General features: G+C 39.7%; 2 protein-coding genes across 2 annotated transcripts in view; one reads left to right on the top strand and one right to left on the bottom strand.

Annotated features, from left to right (window-relative positions):
- The window catches only part of SMARCAD1 (SWI/SNF-related, matrix-associated actin-dependent regulator of chromatin, subfamily a, containing DEAD/H box 1), a 40660-nt gene extending 29026 nt beyond the window's left edge, over positions 1 to 11634 (top strand). Inside the window, exons 11-24 of the mRNA XM_058803204.1 lie at positions 311 to 401; positions 1572 to 1671; positions 3178 to 3237; positions 3459 to 3534; positions 3973 to 4108; positions 4984 to 5121; positions 5427 to 5522; positions 5951 to 6068; positions 6323 to 6444; positions 7550 to 7738; positions 8609 to 8727; positions 9627 to 9809; positions 10504 to 10613; positions 10915 to 11634. Coding sequence (XP_058659187.1) covers positions 311 to 401; positions 1572 to 1671; positions 3178 to 3237; positions 3459 to 3534; positions 3973 to 4108; positions 4984 to 5121; positions 5427 to 5522; positions 5951 to 6068; positions 6323 to 6444; positions 7550 to 7738; positions 8609 to 8727; positions 9627 to 9809; positions 10504 to 10613; positions 10915 to 10976 — 1600 coding nt within the window. The 3' untranslated portion in view covers positions 10977 to 11634. The remainder of the gene's footprint in view (positions 1 to 310; positions 402 to 1571; positions 1672 to 3177; positions 3238 to 3458; positions 3535 to 3972; positions 4109 to 4983; positions 5122 to 5426; positions 5523 to 5950; positions 6069 to 6322; positions 6445 to 7549; positions 7739 to 8608; positions 8728 to 9626; positions 9810 to 10503; positions 10614 to 10914) is intronic.
- Positions 11635 to 13378: 1744 nt separating this feature from the next.
- The window catches only part of HPGDS (hematopoietic prostaglandin D synthase), a 29579-nt gene continuing 25713 nt past the window's right edge, over positions 13379 to 17244 (bottom strand). Inside the window, exons 5-6 of the mRNA XM_058803988.1 lie at positions 14397 to 14495; positions 13379 to 13734 (exon numbers count right to left, since the gene is read on the bottom strand). Of these exons, the coding sequence (XP_058659971.1) occupies positions 13570 to 13734; positions 14397 to 14495 (264 nt within the window). The 3' untranslated portion in view covers positions 13379 to 13569. The remainder of the gene's footprint in view (positions 13735 to 14396; positions 14496 to 17244) is intronic.

Below are 17244 nucleotides of genomic sequence, written 5' to 3'. Positions count from 1 at the left end.
CCACTTAATTAATTGTGTATTTTAGAAACAAGTAGTTCTGTAACTGCTTTTATCTGGTTGTGTATCATTGATTGTAGAAGAGAAGTATTTCTTTGATCATTTAAGGTCTGTGAAAATGGAGATAAGTAGCTCAGTTTGTGTACAGGTGACTGATTAAATAAGTTTGTGTTTTTCACTACACAGAGAGGTCAGGAGTGCATTAAAATAAAGGCAGTGTTAAGTCTGCCAGTCTGTGATTACCATAAGTGTAAAGTTGTGTTTCAAGGAGAAACAAGTACAAGGTGGTAATAAGCTTGCTTGTTTTTAACAGTTTGGAACTGAAGCCATATCAGAAGATTGGTTTGAACTGGTTGGCACTGCTGTATAAGCACAGATTGAATGGCATCTTGGCTGATGAAATGGTAAGTGTGAAACTGCTTATCTAAGAATTGTTAAAATTTTGCAAAAAAGACTGTTAAATCCCTGCCTAGAAACCTCCAGATTATAAGTAATCCTAAATTGCAAACAGTTCTCCAAGATCTTAGAAGCTGCTGAATTCCTTTCCATTTGGAAATCAAAGGTAGCCTAAGATTGATGGACACTTCCAAATCACATAGTATCTTCTGTTGCAATGGAACCAGTTTCTACCACAACAGTTCATTTTCAAACCATTGAGTTTAACAGCTCCTTGCCCAAAAATATAATTAATTCTACAGCATTTAGTGTAGTGACCCCCCCTTCTTCTTAATTTCTTCACCAGTTTCAAAACAGGCAGATGACAATACAGGAAAACCAAGTGGGTAGAAACTCTGCTTCTCCAGAAGCAGCATTTCCGCCATCTCTTGTCATGGCGCTCCTCATCAACACTGAACTGAGGTTTTGTTAAATGCTGACACCACCCATAGTTGTACAAAGGAAAAACTTAGTGATGCAGCTTCTGAATTTGTGGTCTGTTGTTTTTAATCCTGGCTGTTGTTTCTCTTCTGATGAACCATGAATGAAAGCACTGCTTTGCTTTGCTGTTATTTAGGCAGTGTTTCTCAACTTCTCTACGTTTCATATTAGTAAAAATATGGGGGTTTTGTGGTAAATACAAAAATTTTTTAATTAATTTAATTTTTTAATTCAGGAAAAGTGAGTGTTGGTGAAAATATAGGCTTATCTTTAATCTGATTAATTAATATTAATTAATAATAAATTCCACTTCAGAAGTAGCTGGAATAGCCAGTTGTACAACTGGTTCAAATGGAAATTAGCATTTAGTTTCCCAATAATCATTTTTCTGCACCATTGGCTCAGGAAGGTAAGTTTTTGGAGGTAATTTGAGGGATGAACTTGAAATAAGATGAAAGACTTCATTAATTGAAAAGATGAATCTTTGTTCAAATATTGAGCTGCAATGATATTGAAATTTGACTGAGGTTGAGCTTACGAAGGAATTGTCTTCTATAAAATTGTTTAGTCAGAACTATTTTCTAATCAGGTTTCTGATCTTTACTGGGCCATCACTACACTGTAATTGTTGTATGAGTTCAAAACAATTTTGTCACGCGGATTGTAAATTTTGTTTAAATGGTTTTATTTTCTCTTAGGGCTTAGGAAAAACAATTCAAGCTATTGCATTTCTGGCTTATCTTTACCAAGAGGGCAATAAAGGTCCCCATTTGATAGTTGTGCCAGCTTCAACGTTAGGTAAGTTACAACCTTCAAAAATAGTTTTGTTAGGGGAAAAAGAACCAAACCAGTCATGGACATTTTGTAAAGCAAAGATAATTTTATGAAAGAAAATTTGATTTTCTTATGATGGTACCCAGCTCCTTAAGTGATTTGAATTGGAATGCAGACCATACTGCAGGCATGCTTGTTCTGAATTAATTAGACTTAGCATGGAACTTTAGACAATCTGTCTGCTTCAAAAAAAATGAAGCTGCTTGTTACAATCTGAACTTGTGTAGCAAAGTAGTCTTTTTACTTATTGAATATTGGCTGAACTTGTTAGTCTTCAGGCTGTGCTTAGGGTTAGGTTTCATGACATTTTAAATATTCACTGTTTTTTTTAGTCTTTACTTTACAGCATCTGTCAAAGCAGATGAAAATCCTGAAATGATGAAGCTGTCTTTTACTTGTGTGTTCTGATGGTTGTATGGCCTCAGTTGAAATTGGAGAGAGTGTGGTGGAATCAAATGTTAGCAAAGTGGATGAGGTTGAGCAGAAAATGGTTCTTGATGGAGTAAAATTTGGATTTATTGAATGATGAAGGAAGTAACAAGTTGTATTTAGAAAGTAAATGCTGCTTTTAATATAAAATACTTACCTGGGCTTCAAAAATTGCTCTTGATGCATCAGAAAAGTCCCCAGTTGTACAGATTAAGTTTGAAATCCTCATTTTTAGTGTGCTTTCAAACTCCACTGGAACCTGCTTTTAAAAACAACTCTTAATAATGCATATATCACTTAAAACCTGAGGTGTACGTAGTACCTGAACAAAGGTGCTTTTGTGAAGTCAGTCTGAGTCCCTGTTGTAGAGACAGGTTGGAAATGCCTGGGCAGTGCAATCTCCTGGAGTTTTCCTGACACTATTCCAGAGGTGTCTTCTCACCCCTGAGCTGGGTCCCTCCCCTTCCCGAGTGGCATTTAGCAGAATCCCCTTTCTGCTGGGGTTTGGGGTCAGCACTTGTGTTGGCTGTCAGGCAGCTTCCCCTTGGGCACAGCAGTGCTGCCTGTGGCTGCTGTGCTGCTGCACACCTGGAGCTGCACAGCAGGGATGTCAGGCCTCTGCCTGCTCCCAGAGGCACTGTCTCTCCTGGTGACATACTTCTGCAGGCAAGTACTGACAGATTAAGGGATTTGCTTTCTGGGGATTTAACTGTCTAGGGAAGAAACCAAGCTGCCAAGTTACACATTGTATTTATTTCACACAGTGGTTACAGACCGTGCAGGGCCTGTTCCTGCAGGAGTTTAAAGTGCAAGCTGGTTGAGCTACTAAAGCCCAGTTGGGGTTGATGCAGCTTCTTACTTAGCAGATTCAGTTTCTTACTTAGCAGTTTTCCAGTTTTAAGGCAGAATGTGTCTTAACCTTCAGGAGAATTTAAAGGGATTTGCATTAAAATCAGATATTTGGGTTGATGCTGAGGTGTGAAACAGCAAGACATAATAAATTATAAATTATTTGGGTTTTGTTTTAATGTTGTCTTACAGATAACTGGATAAGAGAAGTTCATCTGTGGTGTCCTGAACTGAATGTCCTGTTTTACTATGGTGAGGAATCTAGTTAAGAACTTAATCCAGTAATGCAGTTGCTTACATGGCCAGTGTAAGAAAAGATTAATTGCTCATGGCAGTGTTGTTTTAAGACAGCTGTTGAAGTACACAGATTTATTGATGAGTGATTTCTCTGCAGTGTTTTTAATTGTTACATATAACAATTAACGTATATAAATATATTTAATTGTAATCATTTATGATTTGTCCTTCTTTAGGATCCCAAGAAGATAGGAAACATCTCAGGTTGGACATTCACAATAAAGTCGTTGATTTCAACGTGATTGTGACTACGTAAGTGCAGTTAAAACACCACAAACAGGGAGCTTTAGTGAGGGCCTGCTGACCTCTAGTGGTACAGGAAACCAGACAATTTTAGGAGCTGGGTTTCGCATAATGGTTAACTAGGGTTTTAGGATTATGTAAGAGATACTGTGTCATAGGTGCTTTAGATATCTGTCTGTCAGCATGTGTATTAGAGATAATATTACATTGTAATAGACTTCAGCAGACTTTTAGGAAGTGTTACTGAGAGCATTGGCTCATCAAGTAAACTGAAATAATTTGCCAGTAATGAACTCTGTTGTGATTGGTTACTTCCAGGCAGTTCTACTGCCCCTCATTTACTTTCTCCATAACTGTTATCAATATTAGAGAATTTAATTTAATTGTGATAACAGTGCATTCATTTTCAGAGAGAGACTAAGTGCAGGTGATATTTGTCTCTGACAGATACAACTCTGCAATCAGCAGCTCAGAAGATCGAGGACTGTTCCGCAGGCTGAAGCTTAACTATGCAATTTTTGATGAAGGTCACATGCTTAAGAACATGAGCTCCATCCGCTACCAGCACCTCATGACAATTAATGTAAGAGGTTTGGTTATGGCTGGCTTAGAGGGGACAGCTCCTGGCTTTTCTTTTTGGTAGTTACAAGCAGGGGGAAAATGGAATATTAGCTGTAATGTTCAAATACACCTAACTTTAGAGGAACTAGAGTATGCAAGTGGATTTAAGTGTTGGTGTGGTCTAAGGAGTAGATCCTGCACTGTGATCACTTCTGGGACAAAAGCTCCCAAAGAAATGTAATAAATTTCCTGTACCATCATTACAATGATGGTAGTGCCTGAGTTTCAGTATTAAGCAAATTCCCCATTACATCCCATAGTAGTGAAGATTTTAAAGATGCTGTTCTGATTACTTGTGCTGAAACCTTGTTGTACTTCAGGACCTGCTCTGATAGGACTACTGCAACTTATTTTTCAAGTTCATGTTTTCATCAATAGCCTTTTTAAAAAGCTAATCTTTAAGCAATAAAACGTGCTTGTACTTGCAATTCAAAACTTGTGCTTAAGTACTGTATGACATTAGAAAACTTGATATGGGAGCAGCAATTAGCACAGTCATCAGGAGGAAGAAAAAAATACCCCAGACAACAAAAGAAACCCAACAACAATAACCAAAACAAAGCCCAAACAGAACAATCAAGAAGAAGCCTAATAGATCCAGGAATGCTTTTTTAATTGTCTTAAATTGGTGCACAGTTCCCCACAGATCTGTAAACAGTTTTGTTGACTTAACAAGGAAATTATTCCATGAGTTCCAAATATATTATAAGTTTTAATAGTTATCATTTAAACCAAGTTTATTTTCTCACTTCTCCATAGCTGTGGTTTTTTGCCAATAATATTTTCTAGCCCATTTGACAAATGTTTCTCCTTGGTCTTTGCACTTTGGACAAACAGGCCAAGAATCGCTTGCTGCTAACAGGGACTCCAGTTCAAAATAATCTGTTGGAATTGATGTCCCTCCTGAATTTTGTCATGCCCCATATGTTCAGCAGTAGCACGAGTGAAATTCGAAGAATGTTCTCTTCAAAAACAGTGAGTACCATGAATTCTCTTCTTGAAAATAACTTTTTTGCCAGAAGACTGCTATTGCTGTGTAGCTTCTGTTTTACTGGTATCTTATGGAAAAAGGTAATGTGATTATGAAAATCTAGAAAATTAAATAATTGAGTAAGCCTTTTAAATTAAAATATCCTGAAACAGGATATCTTGGAGTACTAATGGTCAGGTCAAGTATGTCTGTTTTGGCTGGGGTTTTCGTCAAGTTAGAGAAGTTAAGATGGTGGTGTTACAGCTGAAAACTTCACTCTGCAATTGAATTCTTTCAATGTTTTCCTTAGAAGAGTGCTGAAGAACAAAGCATATATGAGAAGGAGAGAATTGCACATGCAAAGCAGATAATAAAGCCATTCATCTTGAGAAGAGTAAAAGATGAGGTAACATTTTATCTTTAGAATGGTGGGTTTGAGTTACCAAAAAGCCTGATCATCTCTGAGACCCAACACCATAATATGAAATGAAATTACTTACTGATCTTAGAAAATGTTAATGGGCACTTGCAGACTTCGGTGGCCTGAAGGGGGTAACACTGATTAGCAGGAGAGTAGATCCCCAGTGCTGCATGTAATAAATATTATTTCACGCAGTTTGGGAGTGTGCAGACCATGTTACTTGATGGGGGCGTTCATGTATAATCTAGGTCAAACCTGGGTTGAATTGCTGCCTGAATTAATGAAGTTGCAAGCAGTCAAAGGAGCTGGGATGAGGAGAATTACCAGAGTTTCATAACAGCTACAAGACAGTGCAGAATTACTGATGGTTCAGGACAATACAGATTTTATCTGGTATCATTTTGTTTTGTCAGGTCCTTAAACAACTACCTCCCAAAAAAGATCTCATTGAACTGTGTGCCATGTCTGATAAACAGGAACAACTCTACTTGGCTCTTTTAAACAAGCTCAAGAAAACCATTAACAGTAATGGTATGTAAGGGCCTCGTTTCCTTTCGGTGGATTTTGTCATGCTGAGACATATGTTGAACATGACTACAGTCTTTGCTTTGTAGAAATGTCTAATGCTCATGAACTGTCTATATCCCTTCTATGAATTTGTTTGAAGTTCAGGTAATAGGTGAATTTTCAAACTGAGTTCTTGCAAACAAAGCTCTGCTGAGAAAAGTAAGTGTTTCAGATGGTTCTTTTCTATAGTAGCTCAAAGATGCCTTCTTTGTTTACAGAGAAAAACTCTGATATGGGAAATGCAATGATGCAACTTAGAAAAATGGCCAATCACCCACTTTTGCATCGTCAGTACTACACAAATGAAAAGCTCAGGACAATGTCCACCCTCATGCTCAAGGTAAGGGGATGAGATTCAGAAGCAATCCTTTATTGCTTAGAATTTCTAGTGCACACTTGTTTCTTTGTGTGTTTTGTTGTCAGGCTTCTGGTCAAAAATGTGTCTTTGCCATACTTCATTCATTGTTGCTGCTTTTTATTTCTCTGCATCTATTCAGTGCTCTAATCAAGCTCTGTAGGTATTTAACACTGATTTTTGTATCATCAGAATGGAGAGAACAGTTGTGGGTCTGCAATTATCTCCTTTTCATAAACTCTGCTTTAGCACCTCTTCCTTCCACCCCAGAATTTGAACCCGAAGTGTTTATGGAAAAAATTTTAGGTGGGCACTTGAGTCTAGTAGCTTTTTAAGTAGCAAGAACTGAGTAGTACAGAAGTAAAATACGGAAGGCCTAAGTTTGATCTGTTAAGGATTTTTTTTTTAATTTGTAAGGGGTTAATAGCTGAGGAGCTTGGGAAAATTGTTGGTAATGTTTAAAATATAAAAAAAAATCTCAGCATGCAGCAGGTGTTCTAAAAATGTTGCAGCTGGCTTTGAATATTCTTCAGCTTTGTTTTAAAGTGAAACCCCCCCAGACAAGCTTGGGGAAGCAAGAAGTGACCCAGTGAAAGATTTTTATTCCTTTTTACTCCCCTACCATCATACTGTCCAGATGTGGCTTTTTTTTCTTCTTTCTTCCAGGCATGGCATCCCTCTACCCACCCTACCTCTTGGGCTGGGCTTTCCATGTCTTCTACCATCTATCCAAGGATTGGACCTCCCTTTTAGGGAATGTGTCTTCAGGGGAAGAGGTCTGATAAAAGGGGTAAAAGGTCATAGGGCTTGGGAAATAGGTAATTTTTATGAAGGTTTAGCATATTCTTCTCAAGTTTTTGGCAGTATAAGTGCTTGTGAGAGCTAAACTGTGAAGTAATTATCCTCTCCTATAAACCTGAAGTTGAGATTTCCTCTTTCATTGCTTGCATGAGGCAAGCTCTAGCATTTGTCCATGTCTAGGTGTGCTACTTTTTTCTTGCAGAGGTTATGGATGTTATTGGGGTGGTTTTGTTTTTAGTTCTCTGGTGAGGTTGTGTATTGCATTATTTCCCTTTGTTTTTGCTAATAGGAACCCACACATTGTGATGCTAACCCTGACCTTATCTTTGAAGATATGGCAGTAATGACAGATTTTGAGCTGCACGTGCTTTGTAAGCAATATTCTCACATCAATGACTTCATGTTAGATGTGGATCAGATCCTGGACTCTGGAAAGTTTAGAGCATTGGAACACATTCTCTCTGACCTCAAAGAGAAGGTATCACAGATGGCTGAAGCTTTTTCGTGTCCAAAGAGTGTCTCTAAATAACTGGTTAAATTAATATCTGCCAGCTCTCTATGCAACCCAGTTGCTTTGCTGTGGAGTTTGACAATGTAACTTAGTGCATGTGCAGAATTGAGAAGCAACACTTGCAGCTTTTAATGTGCAGCCCTGAGTATGCACATCACTTTAGAGACAGCTGAAATAAATTTTCCCAATTTACTAGGTTTCAGAGTATTCATCCCAAGTTAACTACTCTATTAATATATGGGGTCTTGCATAATTTTCACACCTCATGGATTTGGACGTTCTCTTGGCAATTGAATAACTGTATTACATTAGAATAATCATGTGAGTGTTACGTGGAAAGGGAGGAGGAGGTCCCTGCTTGAAGCCCTGCCCAGAGATTCAAATAGGTTTATTTTGTAAATAACTGTGTGCCCATATTGCTTCAGAGTATCCTGAATTTGAGCAGGGGGGTGCTGTGGATCTGACTATTTCAGACAAAATAGGGCTACTCTGTGTATTACATGAAATATTTAAATTTAAGTTTTGAATGAAGTATTTTGATGTTTATGCATTAAGTGATCTGTTGCTTATGCATTGGATATGTGATTTGTTTGAGCCACCTAAGTACAAAGTAATTAAAATATTACTGCAATAGCAGACAGTGAATTAATGCAGCAGAACTATGGATATGGAATCTGCACTGCAAGTCAATCCGGACTTGATGATATTCAGCTTAGTCTTTTATTTTGGAAAACAGGGATTCTGTGACAGTAAAATGACATATTTGCATCAATAAAGAATTCTTATGCTTCATAGTTGACACGTTTCAAAATTTTTGCTTTGCTTTGTCCTTTTCAGGGTGACAGAGTTGTGTTGTTCAGCCAGTTCACTATGATGCTGGACATCTTGGAAGTTTTTCTAAAACACTGGCAACATAGATACATTAGGCTGGATGGAAAAACACAAATTTCAGAGAGGTATGTGACTCTTGGCAAAAATGAGAGAATGTGTTGGAGAAGGGGAGGTGACTTTGGATCCTTACCTTTGTTTTCCAGTACAGAAGTCTGTGCTCACTGGACACTGACCACAGAAGGTGTTTAATGTTGAATTTCAGATCACCTTAGTAAGGCTGAGGCTGAAAGATGAGGTTTAGGTGGTGGGGTTAACAGTCTTAGCCATGGAAATGAAAAATATGTCTTCAGCAGTTCCTGTTGTATTTGATTTCTGTGTCAGCCTGTCATAACTCCTGTGGCTATTCCTTGGAAGTAGAGTGTATCTCTTTCACAATAGGCAGATACATTCCTTTGTTTCTCTAGGACAAACCATTCTGTCTGTCCCTGCAGCTGAAAATGTTTCAATGCTTTTCTTGTTTGAGCTGAACTGGTTTTCTTTCTTTTTAAAAGACAGAATTTTTCAAGATTTTTTTCTTTTTTTTTGGATGCTTTTTCCTTCATTTCAAAAAAACTGTCATTCTTGCTGTGGTGTAACTTCCCATGTAGAGCTGATACCTGTTTCTGCCCTTGCATGTGCACTTAGTACAAGAGATTGTCATGAAGCGAAATTCATCCCCTGCCTCTCCATTCATTTCATTTCAGTCTTGCGTTGTCCTCTCACTGACTCTTTGTGTTCTGTGATCATCACAAATCTTTTTCAAACCCTCTTTTCACTCTTTGCTATCCATCTGTCACTCTATTTCTCTGGTCACTGCAGAAGACTGTTGGTACCTTTTTCCTGCTGCATAACATCTGTACTTTGGAGCTGCTGTGCAGTGCCACTGCCCTCTCTTCCAAAAGACCATCCCAACTTCTGTGTTCAGCTCTGGAGCCGGTGTGGAGTGTTTTCCAAGGCCTGATGCATGGTGTCTTGTGTTCTGCAGGATACATCTGATAGATGAGTTCAATACAGACATGGGTATATTTGTATTCCTTCTGTCCACCAAAGCTGGGGGCCTGGGCATCAATCTGACCTCGGCCAATGTTGTTATCCTTCACGACATTGACTGCAACCCTTACAACGATAAGCAGGCTGAAGACCGGTGCCACAGAGTGGGGCAGACACGGTAAGACTTCTTCAAATTACAGTGCTTGGTTTTCCTTGGAGGAGAGCTCTCAAAGGAGGCTAAAAGGACAATATTTATTTATTTATTTATTAATTTTCATTAAAAGTTCTGAGCAGAGACTTGTGTAGAGCAGCTGTGGGTTGTGTGGGAGCTAGGAACTATAATAGTCTTAGTCCATTTTGCTGGCAGAACAAACCTTTATTTACACTTTCTTCCTTTTCCTAGTTCACTATAACTTTCAAACTGTGCATAATTCTTAAATTTCTGGTGCTGAGAACTATTCCAAGGTAGATCTGAATTCTTTGGGACTATCTGGCCAAGCTGTTTGTTCTCTTCAGGAGACTTCTAAGCTTTTAAGTGTCACCCTATCCTAGAGAGTGAAACCATAGAATGTATGGAATTTCAACTGTATTCAACAGTAAAAGGGAAATAGGGGGAATTGGACTTGTTTATATTAATGGATATTTTTGTGACTGTCCAGATATTTGCAGTGGCTGGCAGTGCTGGAGAAAATGCATTTTCTGGCAATACAGAGCACAGTTATTCCAGAGAAAAATCTAGAAGCTCTTTATATTGCCCTCTGATTCATTTCCCCATCCTTGCTTTAAACCCCAGCCAGCTGGGCCAAGTCATAGCATCCTTCTCTTTTACATTAATCCAAACCAGTCAAATGGATTTTTTTGTCGTTTTTCAGAGAAGTACAAGTCATAAAGCTCATCAGTAAGGGGACTATTGAAGAAACCATGCTCAAAATCAGCCAACAGAAATTGAAGTTAGAACAAGATATGACTGCAGCAGAATCAGGTGGGTGTCTTGCACATAATGGTGACCACTTAAATAAATTAAAGCTGCAATATGTTACTCTGAAAAAAAGAATGTTCTTCATGCAGACAAGCCTTTTTTTGTTTGGGGCTTTTTATGTTTAACTAGAAAGATGTATTTTTGCTGGCTGTTTTTGATTTGACAGGAGATGCCCTCTGAGTCTGACCCAGAAATCAGCAACCAAGTCCTACAAGCAGAGGATTTTTTTACTAGTTTGGGGGATGTAGGCTTTTATCTATGTAAAATATTATAAGCTGTACTAATGCTTCTCTTTATTCCTCAGGAGAAGAAGGAACCATTCCAGCAGATATAGCCACGCTATTGAAAGCTTCATTGGGTCTCTAAAATGTAAATATGTTGTGAAATTCAAGGAAGAAATGTGATGAGATATCCCAAGGACTCTTACATTACTGTTGACCAGGAGTTTTATGAACATTTATAACTTTTTGTAGTTTCTTTGTTTTATTGCTCATGATATTGAAAATTTTTAACACCAATAGCATTCTTTTGATGCTTAAAAGCATAAATGACCCAAATGTGCCAACCTCAGATGCTAAATAAAGGTTTTACAGATCAATTTTGAAAATGGGGACCGAAGTAGTAATTGTTTTAACAAATCTGCTACTGCTTAAGATTTGTCAGTATTTTTGTAATTATTTCTACCTCCAAATATATATATATATATAAACTGTCTGTTTCACTGGATTCTGCGTGTAGATTTTTTTATACGTGCCTTATTTGACAATGCTCGAGTCTGTTTCTGCTTGTTTTGGTTCATTTGATGTACGTACTGATTTTGTATCAACTTGTTCCAATAAAATTCCATAGATTGACAAAATGTTTTTGTGGTTGCAGTGGTTTGGGGCAGGTGAGGGATGATAATGTGCATGTTAAAAATCAATTAGCTCTCAAACCAGCTGGAATGTTCCATTTGAACTGACCTGGCTTTGTCCAGCAGTAGTTAATTACCAGTGTGTCATTATACTCTAATTACAGTAGTGTGAGGGTATTGATTGTAAAAACAGAACTCCTGCCAAATGGTTTGGTCAAGTCTGTGGGTATTGTGGTCAACTGTACATGATTTCGGCAAATTCAAAATGGTGGGGAAATTAAAGCTTTTCCAAAACTTGTTTTCCAAGTCTGGACTCAACTGCTTGGCTTTTCCTAGAAATGTTCTGTGGCTGTGCTGTCTGTTCCAAAATGCACAACTGAAACAAGGTGAGGATGTAGTCTATTGTTTGAGAAGGGATATGGGTAAGAAACAGTTTTCCATGCTTCTTTATTTCCACTGGTTCTGCTGAGCTAAATAGTGGGATTTAACAGAGAACCACTGGTGTTTAATGCTACAGCTTATTAGGGTGTGTGTTTCTGTTGAGCACGATGCTAACCCAAATCTTATCCAGTTGTACCTGTGTGTTCTCACTTGCTTAGTTCCAGTGTGGATTGAAACAAGATCCCTGCCCTTCAGGGTGGGTTGTGTGTGGTGTTCTGGATGTGTCTGGGATTTTTGTTTTGAGCTCTGGAGGAGCAGTGGTTACCCTTGGGGTCAGTATCTGTCTGCAGGTGCTGTGGAACTCTGCCCTTCCTCCTTGTAACTGTTCCTACGGTTTGTAGCTGGGGTCTCAGGAGATGGCAGGGCCGCCATCCTTGGAGATAGCCAAGAACTAACTGGATGCAGTCCTGGGCAGCTGGCTCTAGGTGGCCCTGTGTGAGCAGGGGCTTGGACCAGATGACCTCCAGAGGTCACTTCAACTATTCTGTGGTTCTGGTTTTCTGATTGGGAAAGATGTACAGAGGGAAAAGAGCACAGAGCCACTCTCTGGAGTCAGTTGCTGAAGAAGAGAGGAGTTTTGGGAGCTAAAGAAGGAAAAGTGTATGAAGGGCCAGAGCAAAGCACACAGGGAGTTGCAAAGCAGGTGAAGATGGGAATGAGTAAAGGTTGTTTCTTTCTGTTCTGACAATACCTGAGTTGTCTCTCTGAGGGGTTGTTTGGCATCACTCATGATGCAATGAAATAATACTTGAGGTGGGAGGGGAAAGTAAATGTGAAGGGAAACACTTCCCCAAAGTGGCGATTTCCAGCATGGAGTGTTGCCCAAGTTTGTTGTGGTTTTTCTGCTTACACCACACAATGGAGACCTCTCACAAGCACTTGTCTCCCCTTGAGTTTGTGTAAATCACTTTCATCCACAGCAGTCTACATTGCCAAGATTTCCACCTGCCTTTTCTCCAGTCCTGGAAGAGCAAACCCTTCATTAGTTCTAAACCTGGCTGCCACCACTGACCCTCAGTTTGTCTCTCCTACTTATTGGCATAGGTACCAAGTTGTTAAATGTTTTTGCAGCTGGTGTGTTTATGGAGAACTGCTGCTGGTGTGGGCCCCAGCTCAGCTGGACAACTGCTTTTTGGCTTGTTTTGGAGGTTTTTATTTGTTTTTTTTCAGGGGCACAGCATAAACCTCAAGCTTCTCAAGCACTTTTTTTAGGCCATTGAATTTTACTGATGAAGTGGCTCTTTTTACTTCTCTTTTTTTTTTTTTTTTTTTTGCTTAGTGTTCCACACATGTGCCCTCTCTTTTTAACTTGATTTCCTCTAGACTGGAAGACTGCAGTAGGCAAAATGTTGTTGAGATTGCACTTCTCCATGAAGGGGTATTAATATTTTTTTCCCTTTTAAGAGTTCACAAAACATGATTTGGTTTGATGAAGCACTGTGTTAGTAGAGGGAGAATGTGATTGCAACCACACTTCTGTGAATCAATATTTATTTCTCTATTAAATCAGTATTTTAGATTCTCTTGCAAGTGGATACAAGTGGTAGATTTTGATTTGATACAGCACAGCCATCTGAAGTTAATTTAAATGATTTAGAAGTTGATAACTTAGGATGTTTGTCACATTGAAAACTAAAGAAGCATTTGTTTCTCTGAGCAGCTGATCTACATTACACTCTTTGGCCTTTTCTGGATCCAGGCTGCAATTGCTGGCAGTGCTTGCACTCTCTCCTTGAGAGCCAAAAGCCTGGGGTATTTGTCTGCCAGGTCAGGCTTACAGGACAGAAGTGTTGTACTGCACACATCCCAGTAGAAATCAGCCCATGTTACCTAGTGGAAATGGGACAGAAAACAGTAAATTTTAGTTGGTAATCTCAAAAGCCAGGACCAATTCCCAAAAACTGAATTTATCTGTTTAAAGTTTTCCTTTTGGGGTTGGGGTTTTTTTAAAGCCCATTATTACAGGGCTAGTAGTTAGGTTCCAAGGCAAGGCTTGACTTCAGTAAATATTGGTTCAAATCAAGTCCTGGCTACAAATATTAGTTGTGTTACAATATTAGTCTTTCCTGCTGAAACTGCTGCAGAAAGAAGTTTGGGGTAAAAAAGGTACAATGTTTATACAGAGGTTTTTTTGTATTACCTTATAAATAAGTCAGTGATGATAAACAGGGTTCTGTGTAGTCATGAATTTATGTTCACAAGTTCAAAGAAGGGCATTTAAAATGTTTTGTGTCAACGTACTTATGAACATGCATTTTCTGCTTTAGAAAATGCAGATCCTAGTCCTGTTTTGCCTCACTTTTCTAATATTGTGGAAAACAATTTTCACTTTGCAATTAAGCAACCAGTTGTGTATTGGTAAGAATAAAGGGCTCAGAGTGTGGGGAGAGTTCCTTCATGGCCTGACATGAAACCCAGAAATTCAGCAATAGGCCATTACTTGAGTTTTCTGGCAATCTGATGGGAATGGGAGAAACAAAAATTATACTTACAGAATTCCCCACCAGCCACTGCTTATCCCCTAAGAAAGTATCCAAATCTTTCAGTAGCTCAGGTGCTTTGTTGGTGAGGATATCATCAAATGCTTTTTTCTGGTGGAAGAGCAAAACATAGATGCACAGCAGTCAGCAAAACTGAATTTTTTAGGTTTTATTATTTATGAAAGCTGAAATATGAAAAAGATTAGGGTTAGATACCAAAACATGGCATTCATGGCTTGCTGAGCCATGACTTAAAGCCAATTCCTTAATGAACACCTGAGTGCTCCTTGATGCTGACATGATATTTGTGGTGATGTGCTAACAGAAAAGCACGCAGCCATGGCAAGGCAGGAGCTCAGCCATAGGTTTGGGAAGAATCCAGCTGCAAGACAGATTGCTAATGTCTCATAGCAATTTTTAAGCGACTCTTTTGAATGTCATCTTTTCTAGTGTGCAGACTCTCAGATTTCCAGAATCCCTTGTGCTCAGTCTTTCCACGCAGTCAGTCAGATGCTGGTCAGTTATCTTTGCTTATCAACCTTTCTTATGGGAGATGTGGAACTTGGGTTTTGAGCTTTTGGTGGGGTTGATTTATCTTTGAGCTTTAATGTTCATGTTATTTTGCTTTTTTGTCCCTACAGCAGTAAGATTTAAGGTGGCTAAAACTTGTTTTTAAAGGATGAGCTAAAGGCTCCGGCCTTAGTGAGGTTATGGCGGTGGTTCTCTACAGGCTGTTCCCCATAGCAGAAAGGCTTAAGGCTGCTTTTAAAAGGCTAAGCTGTTTTCTTTGGTGAGGAAAATGGTTTCTGATTTTCTTTTCTCACCTGCATGGAAATAATTAAGGCTGCAGACTGTTGTGATCATCTGGTCAACTCACATGGCACAGTTTTTGCAGTTACTGTGCTTGGCCTAATTTTGGAGGAACACGCTCAGGCTTGGGTAAATAAGCACTGGTGTACAGGAATGGAATTATTTCTACAGCTTTAACAGGTGAAAAAAGAAAATTAGATGAGGCAGAAACCTAAATGCAGGCTGAAATAAAATCAGTGTTTCTACAGGCATGATCAAAGATTTGACGTAATTTTTTGCTTCGTTAAGAGCTTAGTAACTGGATGAGGTGACTGAAAGTATCAGCTGGGAGTTTGCAGTCCAGAAATCTCATATCTGTGCCCTGGGTTGTAGTATTTCCTTTCTTTTAGGTAACTGATCCCCTCCCCACCGTTTTACCCTGCAAAGAAAACCCCAAGCTGTTGTGTGATTGTGATGGTAACAGCGTTCCCCAAGTACAGGAGTGCAGAGCCAAGATGTGAAGCTGGTGGGGACAACCAAGATCCCTCTTCTGGAGTGGCACAACCTGCTCTTCTCAACCCTGGAGCTCTGCAGTGGTGGGTGCAAAGCTTTGCAATGCCAGCTGTGTTTTGGGGAACGTGGGGTGAAGGGGGAGTCTGTGCCTGGTACGGAGGGAACTTCCACGGGCAGCTTCCAGCTCTGCTCCCCTGGTTTGCTTAGACTTCTCTTTGCTGCTGGCTAGATGGAGGTAACACATCCTCTCACCATTCCCTGGGTGTGTGTTCCTGTGAGCACTGGTCAGGCCTGGGGAGGAGTTTTGGCTTCAAACAAAAATCAAAACTTAAATCTGGCCTGGTGCGACCTGAGATGCCTTTTTGACCACAAGGTGGTGGCAGCGGATCCGGGAGGAGAGGGGGAGGAAGGACAATGTTGGGAGCGTGGGAAAGTGAGATTCCCGACCATCCTTGGCCCCAGCACATAATTTAGCATGAATACGTGCGGATTGGCACATTTGGGTTGGCTGCCAGCTCTTCCCGTTTAAATTAATCACTGGTGACACGATCTGGGTCCTTTTTTGGAGAAGTGCTTGGGTACACGCAGGAGTTACAACAGGAGCTTCCCCATGGAAGGGCAGCAGAGCTGACTCTGCCACCAGCACATGTGGTGGAATGTGGCTCTTCTGAAATGATTAAAACTCATGAGTCAGCTTACCCTCCCCAAACAAGGAAACTTAAGGAAATCACTTGGACATGTAAGTAATTCACACTTTTAAGTACTAAACCTCCAAATTTCAGGTTTTCCCCGGCAAGACTTCAGAGTACTTTCATATTGTTTCTTTATTCATTATGGGTTTGGAGCACCATTTTTTACTCTGTGTTCTCTGCAATAAGATACCCTAATAATGGGTATCTCATTACCTAATGATAAGATACTCTAACAATAATAACCCTAATAAGATACCATATTAAGCATTTCAGATAATGATCTGAATTGTTGCCTTTGAACAAATGGAAGGTGGCTCACTGGCAGTTTATGGTGAGAGCTGTTGTTACACCTCCATTTCCATAAGAGGGTCAGGTTGTCTGCTAGGGGCAGAGCTGTGCAGAGCCTTTGTAATGCTGGAGTGAAATCATCCATTACCTTTGTCTCCCAGCAAACTGATCTGTGTGCTTGCTTTTGGGATTCTGGTGAGAGGCACTGGCCTGATGCCAAAGGAACTCCAAATGCTGTAGGACAAGCCTGTGACTGTGTGTTAAAGTAGCCATGGCACCACAGCCTGGTGTCAGAAGCACTGCAGAGGACCAAGGTGAGCTGTGACATCTGAAAAGCACGGTGAGGGCTGTGCTCCCTGCCCTGATTAGCAGTGCCTGCTGTCCTGACAAGCAGTCATCCCTGGCAGGTGATGTTATTGAACACTGATACTTACTGAACACCTAGAAGAAATCAAAATGCGGAAACACTAAAGGGCTATTTATCTTATTGAGTTGGCAGAAAGATTTGAGCATAGGCTCCTTGCAACAAGAGAGAGGAATTCCACAGTGCCAGCTGGGGTGGAAGGGTCCTGTCTTTG

Source organism: Ammospiza caudacuta, chromosome 4 (genome assembly GCF_027887145.1).
Source record: "Ammospiza caudacuta isolate bAmmCau1 chromosome 4, bAmmCau1.pri, whole genome shotgun sequence".
NCBI lineage: Eukaryota > Metazoa > Chordata > Aves > Passeriformes > Passerellidae > Ammospiza > Ammospiza caudacuta.
This window is presented reverse-complemented; position numbering and strand designations above follow the sequence as displayed.